The following is a 17,366-nucleotide window of genomic DNA, read 5'->3' on the forward strand; positions in this document are numbered from 1 at the left end:
AGAGAAACATTGATGTGAGAGAAAAACATCAATTGGTTGCCTCTCACATGTACCCTGACCCCAGGACTAAACCTGCAACCCAGACACGTGGGCTGGCCAGGATTTGAACTGGTGACCTTTTGCTCTACAGGACAATGCCCAACCAACTGAGTCATACCTGTCAGGGCAAGAATCAGTATCTTAATAAGACCCTCTTTCCTCCTTCTAGATAATCCATTTGTCCATAAATGTTTGAGAAGTATTGATGTAGCCCACAAACCAAGGCAAGCTCTAGCATCCAGCTCAACAGCAATTACACTGGCATCAAATAATAGCATTGCTAGAGGAAGGTCACTGACCAAATATGACCGTGAGGGGAGATACAGGAAAAATATGCTTTAGAGAGCAAACACAAGAGCTCCAAAAACAAAGCAATCTTGGATGACTTAGTCTGGAAAGACCCACACACCACAACATCAACAGACTATGTTTTCCATTGGATGAGGCATATTATAAACAAATAAATGTAATAATAATAAACAACTAGTTGGATACATATTAGGAAGGAAGTCAACAGGGTTCCATGACAAAGAATAATGGGGTGTCGATTTTAATAATAACAATACTAACAATAGCCCAGAGAGCTTGAATTTTATTCTAAGTACAATGGGAATCCATCAAAGGGTATTAAGCAGTGGAAGTGACCTAATATTATTTACACTTTAAAAGATCACAGACTGAGCAATCCAAATGATCTTGTTAAAAAGCAAGTCATTTCTTGTCAGCAAAACCTCATGGCTCTCCTTGTCCCCCACCAACCCAAGGTAAAGTCAAAGTCTTCATCATAGACTCCAAGGCCTGACATAATCTGACCCTCATTGCCTGCCATTTCCCTCCCTCCCTCTGCTTCAGCCACACTGGCCAGTTTGCTGTTCCTCAACACAGCAAGCATGATCAGGGTCTTTGCATTTGCTCTTTCCTCTGTTAGAGCACTCTTACCTGGGTATTCACATACCCACCCTGTCCTCTCCTTTGTGTTTCTTTCCAATGTCCACTAATCAGAGATAGCACTGTTGACAGCCATATATAATACAGCACCCATTAGTCTTTAATTTCTCTATTATTCTGTTTCCTTTACCCTGATTTAATCTTCTGTATTACACACATTATCATCTAATATTTCCATGTTATTTATTTCTTTTCCCATTATGTATAAGCTCTAACGACTTCATTTATTCACTGCAACATTTTGTGATTCTCAAACAAACTTACCATGTAAGTACCTGATAAATATATATTGAATTAATTGAAAAAATGAATGAATGATGAATGAATGGCTGCTATGTGAAAAATGCATTTGAGAGTGACAAGAACAGAAGGAAAAAGATCAGGTGAAAGGCTGAGTATGAGTAATGTCTTGGATTAGGCTAGAGGCAGTAGAAATAAAGAGAAGTGATTATATCTGTGATATTTTCTGGAAGGAGAATGAACAGAACATGTGTGTTGAGTGAACTATGAAATAGAGGAGCAATGGTAGTGAGCCTCCAAGATGGCTCCCAATGACCCTTGCTTCTGGCACTCCTGCCTCGAAGCAGTCCCACTGAATATGGCAGATTTAGGGTACCAGTACATTAAAGAGTGATAGTGTGTGACTTCTAAGGTGAGGCCGTAATTGCCACTTCTGACTTGCTCTCTTGGATTGTTCACTCTGGAGGATACCAGTTAGCAGGTCATGAAGACACCACTCTTGTAGCCCTATGTGGGCACCTGTATGGAGAGGAATGAAGACCGCCCACCAGCAGCCAGCCCCACCTTGCTAGCCGTTAAGGTGAGCCGTCTTGCAGGGTATCTATCCTCCAGCCCCAATCAAAGGCTTCATATGACAAAGCCCTCACCAATGTGACTGTGACCTCATGAGAGTTTCCAAGCCAGAACAACCCATATTCTGTCCCACAGAAACTAAGAAATAAATGTTGTTATTTTTAAGCCACTAGGTTTTATGGTATTTTCTTTCTCAGTTTTCTACCTTTAAAATTTGATGAATGATGATGCCATTTATTGAGACACAAAAAACATAGGGCAACAATTACACTCATATTATTATCCAGAGCCATGGTAAATTATGTTCTACAGGCTCTTGTTAAAATTTAATTGATTACTCAACTCAGTCTACTGAGTATTGCATGCAATGTAGAAGACTCCAGGTACAGCGACGAATACAATTTAATCACTTCTTTCAAAAAACAAGTTTATAGATTCAAGAAACTGAAAATTTATTATACCTTTTGTTCATAGTTTTTGATCCTATTTTTTTTGAATTATTCTTAAAGATATAATCTTTACCATAAACTTGGTGGCTAAAACAACAGAAATTGATTCCTTCACAGTTCTGGAGACTAGAGTCTAAAATCCCACTTCCTCTGGGGGGTCTAGGGAAAAATCTGGTCCCTGACTTTGTTGGTCTCTGATGGCTGCCTGGTGTTCCTGGGCTTGTGGCCACATCACTCTAATCTCTGCCTCTGTCATCACATCACCTTCTCCATCCACCATGTGCTGGTTTTATCTTCTTCTATTAATTCTTGCTCTCCCAGTTAGCCCAAGACAAATGACACCAGAAAAGATACGGTTTTTGAGATCTAGTAATTGACCAAGTAAATATAATCTTTGGAAGCCCTGTTGTATAAAAAAAAAAGTAGTTAACTTGAAGTTAGAAGATCTAGATATGAGTCTTGGCTCCATCCCTGACCTATGGCAAACTACCTCAGTTTTCTGAAGCTTTCTGTCTTCATCTTCAAAGCCAAGAGGGTAAAGGGTTGTGAAAACTCGCTTATGATGAGGTTATATAAAGGGGAACTCTCTGTGAAATGAATCTTGACCCAAATGATGCTACTGCCTCCCCCAAATCCCATTCCCCTCCCCCCAATATTTAAAATTCATTCTTAGACAGGAGATTATCCCTTAAACTGCTATTTCACTTTCTGAAAAAGTACCAGAAATACTACCCTCCATCAATGTAGCAGACTGCTGCCTTGCAAGGAAGAGATGGCCTACATACTCAATTGGCTTTGGTTTTGTTTGAGGCATTGGAACAGGCAACATCTGACTTTTATTTCTGAGTGGAACCCGGATCACAGCCTGGAGAGGTGCAGGCCATGGCATTCTGCTGCAACCTCACCAACCCTCCCAAAGGGGGCATTGGAGGGACCTCCACTCCCACACCACATGGCCTGTGTTTGGCTGGAGGAAGGGAACCCAACCCAGCCCTGCAGAAGGTACACTAAAGCTCCCTAGATGGATTTTACTGCCTCTGAGGAACATGTCCTTTAGCACCCACTAAGGAAGATGGGGCAAGGTGGGCCCTAGCCCACTGTCATACACACAGAGGAGGCACAGTGACACCGATCCCAGGACCCACAGGTAGCCATGTGAACACTGTCACACAGGTGCCTGCAGACACATATGCGAGGCATACACTTTCCAAGACACATAGATACATTGACACAGCATGAACTTGTTCATACCCAGTCACAACTTCTAAATATTTGGGGCATGGAAGGCATAGCAGGGAGCAGTGTGCAATCACCATCGTTCCTGTGGCTCAGTTACTTATGATCTCTCTGTGTCTAACCTTCTAACTGGATGCCAATGCCCTCCGTCAACCCTTAAACCTCACCTAGATTGTGCCATTATTTATTCGACCCATGAGTGGGCATAGCAGATGCTGCAGGAATCTGGATTCCTCGCCTCATGGCACAGACCAGTGTCCCGAAAACAGAAAGCTTTATTACACCAAGCTTTCTCCCAACACTTTCATTTCTTTACGCTAGGTACACAAACAACTAATTCTGTTAATGATTTTTATTTCTGATGGCTCCTTCTTTTCCAGAATGCTGCCAACAACTCTTCCAAATTAGATTTAGTATGAGTTCAGTGTTTAATTATCTCAAATTAAAAGCCAAGAGAGCAGCAATGCACAATTTAAACCCACAGGTTAGAATCTCAGAGTAGACGCAGCATCCTGACTCCAAATGAGTTTTCCCCAGTAATGTAACACTAATGAAAGCAGGATTGTTTTCATGTGTGAACTCCCTTAATAAGACTTCCCCTTGATGATTTCCTTTTAGCTTTAAGTAAGTCATTTTTTTTTTAAAGAGTCCCAAAGGGAAGGAAGAAAAGTAAGCATGACATTCCTCAATGTCTTCCATTCACTGTGGCATAGCCCTACAGTCTCAAAGTGAAACAGAGAAAGTGAAGAGAGCAATAAACAGAAACTTCCTTGATGTTGCACAGAGGGAGTGTTGTACAGGACCACACAGCCACCACCACGTCCATCTCCAAAGTGCATGGAAAGCCATACACACAAAGATGCCTGTTTCCTGTCTTCTCAGTTAAACAAAAGACAAAAACCTCAAAGGCAGTCCAAAGCCAAACTGCCATGGATGGCAGGGGCCTCAGTCTTTCAGTCCCAGCTGTCAGAGAGGAGGGCCAGCCCTTAAGCAGCACGGCACATGAGTAAGCAGGTGATGGCTAAGTGGAATTTCAAGAAATAACAAACTCAAGACATGGATGTGGTTACCCAAACGCCAAGGGACTTCTCCAGTTGCTCGTGGATAATTGTACAGTTAAATGCTTTGTTACATGGAGACCAGATGGGAGCGACCAAGCTCATCCTCAGCTTCCTGTCCCTCTGGAAGTCTTTACACATATACTCAGGGGCTGGAAGCAAGAGATGAGAGTCCTTTAGAACCAAACCAAGATGCGAATTTCACATTCAATCCCTAACCTCTGAACAAGTTCAGATAATTCACAGGCATCTAGAAGTTTGGCCCAAGTTCTCTGTTCCTGTTCCTCAATCAGTCCACCAATTCCCAGGGTCTCACTGAAAGGATCAGACAATCTAGCTTTCCTCAGGTGCAAAATGAGGGTCATGAAATTGGAACTTGATTCCTCCTGGTGAAAAGGTAATTCAGTGCTTGAAAAATGCTGAGGTCTTTACCATAAGGCACAGGGCTTGGCCCACTAAAATAAGAAACGGCCCTGTTTGCTGCCATGTCATAAGGTGACCAACTCCTCTGGGTACCAGGATGAGAACAGTTGGATCTACCTAGGTCAAGGATGCAGAGTTGAGTGTCCTGAGATACGCTGAGATTTTTGGTATCCAGTGGGAAAGGATATAAAAACTGACCTTGCCACCTACTAGCTATGAGGGGACCCAAAAAACCCTGGAATTTTTTTGTAAAAAGTTATGTATTTATTTTTACATGTTTAAACTTCAGTCACCTTCAAAATAATCTCCATTTGATGCAATACACCTATCCAGACTTTTTTTCCACTGCTCAAAAACAGTTTTTGAACCCATCTATTTTGATTCCTTTTAGTGCTTCTGCCATTTTTTGTTTTGCCTCTTCCACATAGGCAAAACGTTTCCCTTTGAGTGCTTTTTTCAACTGGGGAAACAAAGAAAGTCACTTGGGGCAAGATCAGGTGAAGAGAGAGGGTGGGGCACAGGGGTCATGCCACTTTTGGTCAACAACTGCTTAGCACTCAGCGTGGAGTGGGCAGGTGCGCTCATACATCACCCACCATGAAATGGGCAAGCACATTGAAAGAGTGTTCAAAAAAAATTCACTGAAGCCTAATGCAGCCTCTCTCAACAACACTAGTCGGTAAACTGATACAGATGGGTTCCTGGAACACCCACCTAGCCGGGGAAGCCTGTTCTACAAGGGGCCCGCTCTCCAGAAGATAATTCCAAGTACTTGGGTGGTCTCCCCTAGTATATGATTTTGGACAAGACCCTGAATCTCTCTGTATTTCAGTTTTGTTATCTAAAAGGTCGAAGCAATCACATGATGGAGGATGAAAGCCAATGAAGCCAAGCTTCAGTTCAGGGTCTGGCACCCAATAAATGCTAATACATTTCACTTGCATTCTTTAATTCTTAATTCTTAATTATGAATTTCTTACTTCATAGTCATTGAATGAATTTGTTGTTTTATTAATCTGTCATGGTTTTCTCATTATAAAAATATATATTTGCATGTTTCTTTTTTGAACGTTTAGGAAGTACACATTAGCAAGAGGAAAATAAAAATCATCTGTAAACCTAAAAATGACCACTATTAACATTTGTGTGCACTCTTTGTCTTTTGTCTATCTGTTTTGATCTTTCCCTTTCTCTTTCTTCCCCATGCCCTGTCTTTTTCTCTCTCCTTCCCTCCCTTCCTTACATTTACATATTTTTATGTTTTTACAAAACAGTTTTGTGTGGCCTACATCCTTCATTTAATGTAACTAACCCTTCCCTAGAGTCTGTCTTACTATCACTGAATATTCTTTCACATGATTTTAGTGACTGTAGAGTCTTCCATTATCTAAATGTACTATCATTTATTGACCAATAAAAAAGTGTTCTTTCACTTAAAGTTTTATATGTGAAACTTAAAAAATGTTCGAGGACCAAACTCATACTGTGGAATAAATTAAACTGAATATAGCTTGCCCATAATTAAATTAAGAATTAGTTGTAACACGCTTTCATGACTATATATAATGTTTTCTTTCTTCTTTAACCACCAAAACTGCTCACTAAGAAACTACTGAAGTCCATGGCGAGGAGTGACAGGACTTTGTCTGCATCCTTGTCTTGACCTCGACCTCCTGTCATTGCCCGCATCTATGCCTCCAATTTGCACTGACCGCTGGTTGGTATGATGCCGACCTCCTAGCTTACCCGTGCCATTGAGCTCACTGCAGAAAGCTGCCCTTGAAACACAGACCCCTGCCTAGAACAGTAGGACTTAAACACTGCTTGTGTTTCTTTGAATTGGTCCCTCCAACTCCAGCACAAGTCCTATTTATTATCATAGAAACATAGCTCATTTGGGAACATTTAGTCACCTCCTTGAACTCTATGCACTCTGCAAACACTCCTGATATCTAGGACTCTGTTCTTTCTTCCTCTTAAATATATCCAGAGAAGAAGATATATCTCTTTGAGGGGGTGGGAGGTATCCTATGCACAAGTGCACACACATATGTATGCTACTTGACAAACCACCAAAATTCGTAAGAATAATTTATACCCGGCACCTTTATAGGTAGACAGAAATTTTATAATACAACAAGTCCTGGACTAACATTGTTTTGTTCAACATCAATTCGTTATAACACTGACGAGATACCCAAGGAAATTAACTCTTATTTATATCAATTAGCCTATGGTAAAACCAGTTTTATGATATGTCATTCCACTTAAAGTTACAGGACTTACTGTATAATAAATATAAATACATTATATAGTAAGTACACTGAAAAAAACTCAGAAACTTTGGCATCTCAGCCTTTCCTTATAGCTTTGTGTTTTCCCATGAGGATCTGTCACATCAATTAAAATATATTTATATAGATCTTTAAATAAATTCCGTCAAATCACTTTCTGTCTGGACAGGAAATAATTACTGCCCATTTGCTAAGTGCCTCCACCCCCTATAGTAAGTTCCAGTGAACTAAGGACCTCTGGCTATCATAGATTTACAACTCAGCGAGATTAAACAATTTACGGTTATTTATGACAGCGAAGCTGGGTCTTCTGTATTATATTCCACATTAGCATCTGTCACTTTACATTTGGGAGCTCCTGTCCAAAAAAAGATTATGCTTCCTAACCAAACATTCAGCAGGGCAGCAGAAACAGGCACCCTGACAAAGAGCCCGACAAAATAGTTTAAAGCATCACCAGCCCCTGCAGCTGTGCATTTTCAGACCACTCAGCAGATTAGCATGGAGTCTCTTAGCCCCTGCTTGGTCTGTTCCTCTCACTAATCTCTCACATGGCCCAGTCCATTAGGCTTGAAAATACTCCTGAAACGAGCAGCTTAAGATTTGGCCTCAGGAGGGGCAGTGGGGCAGCTGGGGTTGGGGGGCTGCTCTTAACACAGCCAGAGACTCAGAAAGTTTTAAGGTGGAAAAACATGGCATTGACACAGCTCATTCATAACAGGAAGTAATGCATAGACTATGCTAAAAAAAAAAAAAAAAAAAGTTCTTTATGTTGAGTTAAAAGTGTATGCCAGAGCAGCTGCTGCCACCTCAAGTACCGTGCCAGTGAGTGTGTGCATGAGTGTGCGCGTGCATGTGGAGCGCTGGGAGGGGCAGGGGGTCATGGTGTCCACAGCCATCATCCGGCCCTAGGCAGCAGCGAGGAGGAACACCAAAAGCCAAGAGGAAGCCTTACCGACGCGAATGTGATCGCCGTATCAGCAGGCACCTTCTAGTCAGTAAAGCTCCTGAGACTAAAAGTCCGTATGCACATGTCTTTTTATTTTAATCAGAGTAAAATAGTTTGGTAATAATTGTTATATGAAGAAATAAAATAATTGATAATAATTCAGCCCTGGTGTGGCTCAGTGGACCAAGTGCCGGCCTGTGAACTGAGGGGTCCAGATTTGATTCCCGGTCAAGGCACACTCCTGGCTTGTAGGCCAGGTCCCTGGTTGGAGGTGTGCAAAAGGCAACCAACCGATGTTTCTCTTGCGTATTGATGTTTCTCTCCCTCTCTTTGTTTCTCCCTTTCTCTCTCCCCGAAAATAAATAAATAAAATATTTTTAAAAATCATTAGCACATTCATTCCTCCCAATAACCCTGGAAGATGGGGGGACAAGTATTATTACTTTCTTTATTTTTATAAATGAGGAAACAAACCCAAGAAGGTCAGGTGACTTCAAAATCAGACAAGCTGCAAATGGTAGTATCATGATTCAAATCCAGAGCTGCTTCTCTTTGCATTATTTTTTAATGATGTCTTTGATTATTAAAGCAATGTATATACATAGATGGTTAGTTAATAAGAGTATATAAAGGAGAAAGGGAAAGGATTCTCCTTCCTCCACCATACATACCCACAGACCCCAGATACTGGGTTGGCCAAAAAGTCCCTTACCTTTCTTCCATAAAATAAAAGACACATTTTTCATTTTCACTAATAACTTTATTGATATGGGTATTTTGAGTATATCGGCTGTCTCCCGCTATTAGCTTCCAGTGGGTAGAGGCCAGGGGTGCTGCTAAACATCTTCCAATGCATAAACAGCCCCACAGAAAAGAATTATTTAGCCAAGATGTCAGTAGTACCAAAAAAACTTTGCAAACCACTTTTGGCACTTTCAATCAGTCACAGCACCCTCTCCATACACTGCACAAATCTTTTTTTCTTTTTTTGTATTTCAGTTGAGTTTTTACCTTTCTTTAAATAATAAAGCATAATATACCAGAAATGTTGCATATTTTCTTCCATCATCAATATCAAAATCGCTGCACAAAAATTCACCTATGTTGATAATGTTTTTAATGCACACTGATAGAACAGCTGTCACAATACAATCTAACAAAATTGTTTCAAATGAAGTCAAAGACAACTAAATGCTACTAGAGCCATCATATACGAAAAAAAGTAGTGGACTTTTTGGCCAGTCCATCATAGTCACTGTTAATTGTTTGGAGTGTGTTCTTCCGACCTTATTTTTTTATGCCTAAATTATATACACAAAAGTGAGATCATGCTACACATAATACTCTACTAATTACTTTGTTTCATGTAACAAACTATCATTCACATCTTTCTCAGGTCACATAGAGATCTACCTCCTGTGTTCATGAATTTCAATGAGTCCATGGTGAGGCTGTGCCATAAACTATGCACCTGTACTCTACTGTTGAACATATAGATTGTTTCCAAGTTTTTCTTTAACCAAATGCTGCAGTAAGTAGTTTTTTACACAGAGATTTGTACATTGGTACTAGGAAAATCTATGAGATAATATCATAGATTAAAGGATTCCTGGATTATGGGACAAGAACTCTATAAATTTAGATGTATACTGCCAAATTCCCTAAGCAAGAAGTCGTATCTATTTAACTTCTACCAACAGTGTACAAGCATAACAATTTTCTATACCCACACCAACTCTGAGTATTTACTATTCTTTTTTTCAAACTGATAGGTTGGTTTTTTATTTTTCTTTCATTATTGAGGTTGATCACCTGTTCATGTATTTTTTGTTGTTGACATATTCCTTTTGAATTGTTTGAATTTTCTCACTGGAAACACTTTCATATATTGTAGATATTACGCATTTGTTGTAAAACTCTCCTCCCAGTATTTTGTGGGGTCTTTTGTCAAAGGGGATAAACTTTGGTCTTTATGATTTCAAATTCTTTTCTTTTTCCATCAGAAATTCCTAAATGCAAAACTATTTATCCCAGCTACCAATCAGGACTCTTATTAGTGGAAAACAATATACTGGCAATAATTTAATATTATATTTGTACAAAGCACCTATTAGCAGACTTGGGGGGAAAAAAAACAAAACTTCTGTGCCTTTATGCCAAGAAAAAGAATTTCTTTGGGGAATTGAATGTTCCTGAAACTTTTCTCTACATATAAATACAGACTTTAGTCCAAAATTTGATGTCACTAAAAATGTAAGAGATGAAAGATATTTGAGGACTCAGAAAATGTGGATTTTAACAAGTCTTGTATATATTCTAAATATCCTTTTAATCATAATAATGAGAGTTGAGTCAGATGAAAGAAACTAAAACTTTCCCTTTGGCTATGCAAGTATAAACAGTTAAGGCACATTGGCCAAATCTTGAGTGTTTGCAATTAACTGTCAAGGCTGTAGGCAAACGAAGAACATTGTAGGCCTAGCTTTCTACCTTCAATACAAAAATCCCTGGGAATTTTAGACCTTTTTCCCCCTGCCTATTATTCCAAAAATAATACTGTTCAAATTCTGTTACAGTATTTTTTCATGTTACTGTTGCCTAAAAGAAGAGTGGCCAATGCCCAAAAGATACGGGTTAAGGTTGGTCATGCCAAAAACTATGCTTAGATTTCTCAAAAATCGGTTCCAACTTCTATTCCTCAAGTCTATACAGAAACTCGCAAACTTCAGAGTTCACAAAGGGCTCCAAGAGAACAGATGTTTCATAGAAAATTCTTAGGGCAAGTCTCACACATAATGTTGCTGATGTGTGTCTGTCTTTTCAATAAACATCATTATGCTTTATTAGAAGATTTAATAAAGCAGCTTAGTTAAAAATGCCATCTGGGTCTCTGGACACATTAAACAAAGCTTAAAATAACCCACCCTAGCAACTGGGAGGGCCCAGCTGTTCTCAAAACCTCTCCCACTCTCTTTACTTCCCCACAAAAAAAATAAATGAAGACTCAAGGTTAAAAGATTCAAGAATGAACTGGCCCAAACAGATAGACAAATGGAACCACAGACTCCCTAAAACTTGCTACTGCTCATTCAATAGATATCCGAAGTCCACAAATCAGGGATGTGGGTTTGGAAAGGGAACCAAAATAGAGTGATGGAAGACTCTTTAGGGTTTTCTAATGTATTACAAAACTTCCTATTATCTGGGCCATAAGAGCTTACTCCATTTACCTATACTGTAGTGAAAACCAGTAGAAAACATGGAGCAATCACCACCAAGATCTTTTTCCCTTCAAGAGATAAGACCTGGAACCAGTCAACTCCAGATTTTCACATCCATTCCAGAAAAGAAACCTTACATATCAAAGCTCAGGCTTCCCTCGCTTGCTTCCTTTTTCTTCCTTCCTTACTTACCACCTAACACCATATCCCACTCTGCTCTCCTTTCAAGCCTACTTTCTTTATCTTTGGGTCTACACCAAAACTGTTCCCCCAGATAGTCTAATAAATGACAAGGCAAGTGTGTTCTCATTCTTTGGAACAACCACCTGTCCATGGCCTATTAGAATCAAACACAACCTGTGCAAGCATCTTAACTGGAGTGCACACCCGAGTCCCTTACTGGCCCAGCTTTCCTCATGCCATTGCACTTCGGCTTCTACCTTGAAAAGGCTTCACAAGGCATTGAGAAGCTCTTAAATTCTGTAACTCAATAATAATATTGTTGTTGATCATCCTATGCCCAATACTGTACATGACTAGTCAACAAATGGATTTTCTCTTGACAAAAACATGAAACAGAGATATAAGTTGTTTGTAAAGAGACCCACTGCATGGTTTATTCAATAGATGCATTCAAATTACTATTATCTAAAATGTATTCCACTGAACTTAATAAGACTCCATTATATTTCTTAGTGCTATAAATTTTACAAAATGCTTTCCTATTCAGTGCTTCCTCTGATTCCCAGGATAATTTAGTGATGCTGTCATTTCCAGTTTATAGAAGAGGAAACAAGTGGTTTCTAGGTATTTCAAGAGGCTAAAGCATTTGCCCTGCAACTTGTAAGACAGAGCTAGGAAAACAACGGGAGAATCCCCAATGCTGATAGAAGGCTTTCTACCATCCCATTGTCTCATAGGCCATAGTCTGGTTTGGGTTGACCAAACATGTATTTGTAATATTGGTGGGTTACCTTTATTTAACCTATAGCTGCTTTGACTGTTAACAGCCTGGCTTCTCTAAATACACATACATTTTAAATGCTAAGTTATAGAACTGTACTGTCTAGTATGATAGCTACTAACCACTTGTGGCTATTTAAAGTTAACTTTTAATTAACTAAATTAAATGTAAAATTCAGTTCTTCAGTAGCATTAGCTGCATTTCGAGGGTTCAGTAGTCACATGTGGCTAGTGGCCAGGACAGTGCAGGTTACGGGATCTTTCCAGCATCACAGAAAGTTCTGTTGGACAGTGCTGATAAACAATGTCATCTCCGGAGAGAGAAGATATTAGAAAAAGTCAGAAAGATCTTGAGGCCGACTCAGTGCTGTCATTGTCCAATAGTAAAGGTAGTTTGAACTTAAAAAGTTTATAACAAAAGAGATAGAGAGAATGCTCTTGGCCAGATGGATCTACCCAGACAAGGGCAAGGCATATTCTTGTAGCCGTTCTGCTGTATTTAGCTATAGAACTCTATAAGGCATTAGAATAAATTGATCTACAGAGGATCTAAACCCCTGAAGAGGATCTGAAGCAGATGGAAACAGAAACAGAATAAAAAATCAATTAGTTACAAACTAAGTTTAATCACAATTCACTTAAATGATACAATTTACTCTTTGTACTTAGTAGTTGTTTTACTATTTTAGTATGACATTGTTTGTAGTATTAAAAAGGCATTAAAATACTTCTCCAGATTTTTTAGGTAAACTCACAAAGCCACATAAAACTACAAAAACAGGTAAAGAGTTTCTTTTCAGTGTTCAGGCATCCACTGAAATTGATTATATATAAATCCAGGAGTCCATAGCAATACTCAAACACAGGAAAGCAAAACAAAACAAAATGCATGTGTTACCAATGGAGGTGCCTGTTTCACTAAATCTTCACTGTGAGAATTGGTAATTAAAAAGAGAGAGAAATAAATATATTCTGCTTTCTAAAGGGAACTCTATTACAGGATAACCAAATAGCCTAGGTTGTGATGAAACTGCCCAGTTTACAGGAGGGGAAACTGCCAGCTAAAACATTTAGAAAGAACTAGACAATTAGCAAATCATCATTTTTGAAACCCCTAATGAAACAGTTTACTAAAGCCAGGGTCATTAACGGATGCAATAGGTAAAGGTTGACAAGGAAACAAATATTCACCCGCTACTTGCTGGTCCCAAGGGGGAAATAATGGACGCTATAGGCAACCAACACCACAATCCTGTGATCACCCCAGCATCACACACGACTGGTCAACCAGAGATTACGCTTCCTGATGTGATATAACGTGAACATACACCATCACCTATAAAATATTCTTGTAAAATAATGCTGACCCTGAATCTAATTAAGCCTTTACAACTAATTTTTAGTTCACCAAAAATAAACAAACAAGCAAAACAGGAATATAGTGAAAAGTTAAATGACGTCATCAAGAAATCATCAGAAAATTCTAGAAAGAGGGTGGTGGCCGTAGTCTCTCCAATAAGTAGATTTCATTAACTAAATAAAAATAAAGAGGGAGGGACTTTCTCGGTTAAGAGAGACTGAAGAAAAATAACCAAATGCAATGTGTGTTCTTGGATTAGAAGAAACATTTCAGAGTAACTGAAGAAATCTGAATGTGGGCTGGGCAATAAATGATACAAAGAAATCACTTTTTATTTTGTTGGGGATGATAATGAGACAGTGCAACTGTCAAAGAAAATGTTCCTATTTTTTTAGAGATCCATACTAAAGAACTTAAAGGTAAAATACCATCTTATTTAATATAATTTAAAATACTTTAGCCCTCAAAAGAGATGAAATAAGTATAGAAAAATGTTAAGAATTTACGGTATGGGCATATGAATGTCATTAACTTATTCTCTTCACTTTTCTGAAAGTTTGAAAATTTCATAATTTTTTAATAAAAATTTTCAAATCTCAAATTGTACAGGTATATGTCTGAGAATCTACTTCAAATGTTATGAGATATTTAAATATTGATAATATAGTTTATCATTTTCTAACTTCCAACCTTCTGTTCTCCTCCAGCAATTACATAATCAAAGAACAACTACAGCTTTTTAATAGGAAATTGTGTAAAATTAACTTTTTAAATCAAAACCAAGAGCTTTCAGGTAGAGAAAATGCAGCCCACCCAGTCAGATTCCAATCACGTCAAAAAAAGAAAAAGAAAAGAAAGAAAGAAAGAAAGAAAGAAAGAAAGAAAGAAAGAAAGAAAGAAAGAAAGAAAAATTCTAGTTTTCTCCTATTTTCTAGTCTGTTTATTGAATATTCAATAAGATATCAAAAAAGGCCAAAGCACTTGGACTCAAAGTTCACCATTTCTGCATATAACTCAATAGTCCAAATCGGGAGGCAAGTGTATTCCCATCAATTTGCGATTACTCAAGACCAGTTTTGCTTATAGTATCCAAACCACTTTCCCCAGTTTTTTTATTATTCACTTTGCTTTAGCAAAAGCCCCCAAGAACTGAAGAAAATGAGGGAAAGATTGGTTAAAATTGCCTGTTTGAGATTTTGATGAATGTCCACCATTCCCTTCACCCATGCCTAGGCATCTTACAAGTAGTACTACCAGATTAAGAGATGGTGCTTCTATGTGGATTTCAATTTGTCACTCTGCTCTTCATAATCACTGCTAGGTTAAATTTGACTCTATTTTAAGCATATATTAATATATGCTAACTATCTCCTAAAATAGACTCCGCTCAAAGTTAATAAAATGTGTTTATCAGAGAAGACCCATGGAAGGAAGAGGCTGAAGAGTCCTTATGGTAAAGTGTGCCAAGAAATAATAAAGCATAGTAATAATTTGCCTGTGCGAATCAACAACTGTAGCTTCAAAAATATCCTGACCCACAATAAATATTGAACAGGCTATGTTTCTCTCACTCCCTGGAAAAACTGGCCCCGGAGGGAGTATGAAAGCTTCCATAGTTCCCCCAGGGCTCATTCCTCTCCATCATTCCAGGGGGCAGCTTTGTCAGACGAGAGTAAAAGACCATTTGTCAGCCTCTCTCCAAACCCCTGATTCAAGCCAAGTTTCACCAATGTCAAGTGAGAGTCTGGGAGAAATACAAGTCTTGTATCTCCAGCATCATCATCTGCTGGGGTGGGTAACCACAATTCCACCACCCTACGTGCCCCTCTGCCCTGTTCCCCCAATCGATTTCAGTTATTTTTTTTTTCAAATCTCCTTCTCCCATCCCTGAAACCTTGAGAAAGGGGAATTATAGTAGGCAAACATGATACATGGACAACCCCAAAGCTTTAAAACAGACACGCACAAAATGAGAAAAAAAAAACGGAAAGTGTTGGGAAGAGGAAGGACGGAATCAAAATGCCAGCAAATTGTTTAGTTTCACTTTTTAAAATGTTCCCACTCATCTCTATAGCTGCAGAGATTTCACTTAAAGTTCTATGTGAATGGGTCTGCCTGCATTAACAAGGCTGAAGTTCCTCTTTAAGACAACATTTCCCACATAAAATTCAGAGGTCCCTGAAGTTAGGTATCCCTCCTGTCAAAGTCCTTGAGAGGCCTCTGGATTTGGAAAGGAGGAAATAGGGGTATGGGAATATACGAAAAGGAAGGAGGGAGAAGGAACAATAAGAAAAACCAAGGTCTGAGAATTCAGATTGCAAAAGGAGGCTACAGAGGTCGTGGGAGAATGGAGAGGAAATGAGGATGAAATGCAACGAGAGAATAAGCATGAAATGTTGTCAAATGCCAAAGGGCATCTTGGAGAGAAGTTGGGAATTGCTTTTTAAAAGGCATTGCAAATCTCATTTCCGTCTATTTACAGATACGTCTCAGGGGAACGGGGAGCCCAGGCTGCATAGCATCAAATTGATCCCTACTCTATTCCTACCCAAATCGCATTAATCATGAAATAATTCCACCGGGTTCATGAACCAACGATATTAAAAACCTCCACCGATTACACTCTCCAAGTATGTCAGAGATCAACACTGGTGTGTGTTCTGAGACAATACTACTGTTAAATTTGGCAGACCCAAACGTTAGGGTGGAAGGAGATCACTGCAAATAGGACGATGTCCAGGGAGCATCAGAGAGGCTGCGGAGAGCGGGAGCGGCCGGACGCTGGAGGAGAGGACCTGGGAGAGCAGCACAGCCGGAGTCGGGGCCCAGGCCAGCGGCGGCCGGGGGCGGGAGTGGGCACGGGCCGCAGGGGGACGGCAGCAGCGCGGCGGGGAGCGAGGGACGACCAGGTAACTCACCCCGTTGGCCGCGGCCATCTGCACCACGATCTCCGTGGCCGTCCTGCTGAAGTACCTGCCGTCGCTGCCCACCACCATGGTGCAGCCCTGGCGATCGCGCAGGTCGATGGACGACAGCACGCTCTGGATGAAGTTGGGCAGGTAGTTGCGCTGGCCCTCGAAAAGGCCGGTGGGCCGCCGCAGCCCCCCTCCGCCGGTGGGCCGCTGGTCCTCGTAGGGTGCCGTGGGCACGGTCAGCACCGGGATGGGGCTCCCCTCCATGGCGCTTCCTGGCCGGTCCTGCTGCGGCTCCTGGGAGCCGGAGGGAATCTGCAGCCCGTCGGGGCCCCCCACCGGCCTGGCAGCGCGCCGAACTCCGCCTAACGCCCCGGACCCCTCCCCAGCCGGCCCGCGCCCTGCGCCCTCCCGCGGCACAGACCGGCGGATCCTCCCTCTCCGAGCGGCCCTCGCTGCCCCAGCAGTTTGGCCTCTACCTTCCAACAAAGTTCTCTCCCGCCCAACTTCCTCTCCAGCCGGATCGCCCTAAGGACCTGCGGTTTCTTCCCCCAGCTGGACTCACTTTGGGGTGTCGTCCCCCAAACTCGTTCCCTGTGCCAGCTACCCCGACCCCTGGAGGCTCCTCCTCTTGTGCCTGGCCCCAGCCTGCCCCAGCAATCTGTGTCTCCGGGGCCCGGCCTCCCCTAGAAAATAACCTG

General features: G+C 40.6%; 1 protein-coding gene across 1 annotated transcript in view; it reads right to left on the reverse strand.

The window, feature by feature from the left end:
• The window catches only part of PGM5 (phosphoglucomutase 5), a 168,894-nt gene extending 151,849 nt beyond the window's left edge, over positions 1-17,045 (reverse strand). The window contains exon 1 of the mRNA XM_054583054.1: positions 16,672-17,045. Coding sequence (XP_054439029.1) covers positions 16,672-16,932 — 261 coding nt within the window. The 5' untranslated portion in view covers positions 16,933-17,045. The remainder of the gene's footprint in view (positions 1-16,671) is intronic.
• Positions 17,046-17,366: the final 321 nt, after the last annotated feature.

This window comes from Pteronotus mesoamericanus, unplaced genomic scaffold (genome assembly GCF_021234165.1).
Source record: "Pteronotus mesoamericanus isolate MK-2021 breed Mesoamerican mustached bat unplaced genomic scaffold, CSHL_Meso_final contig_73, whole genome shotgun sequence".
NCBI lineage: Eukaryota > Metazoa > Chordata > Mammalia > Chiroptera > Mormoopidae > Pteronotus > Pteronotus mesoamericanus.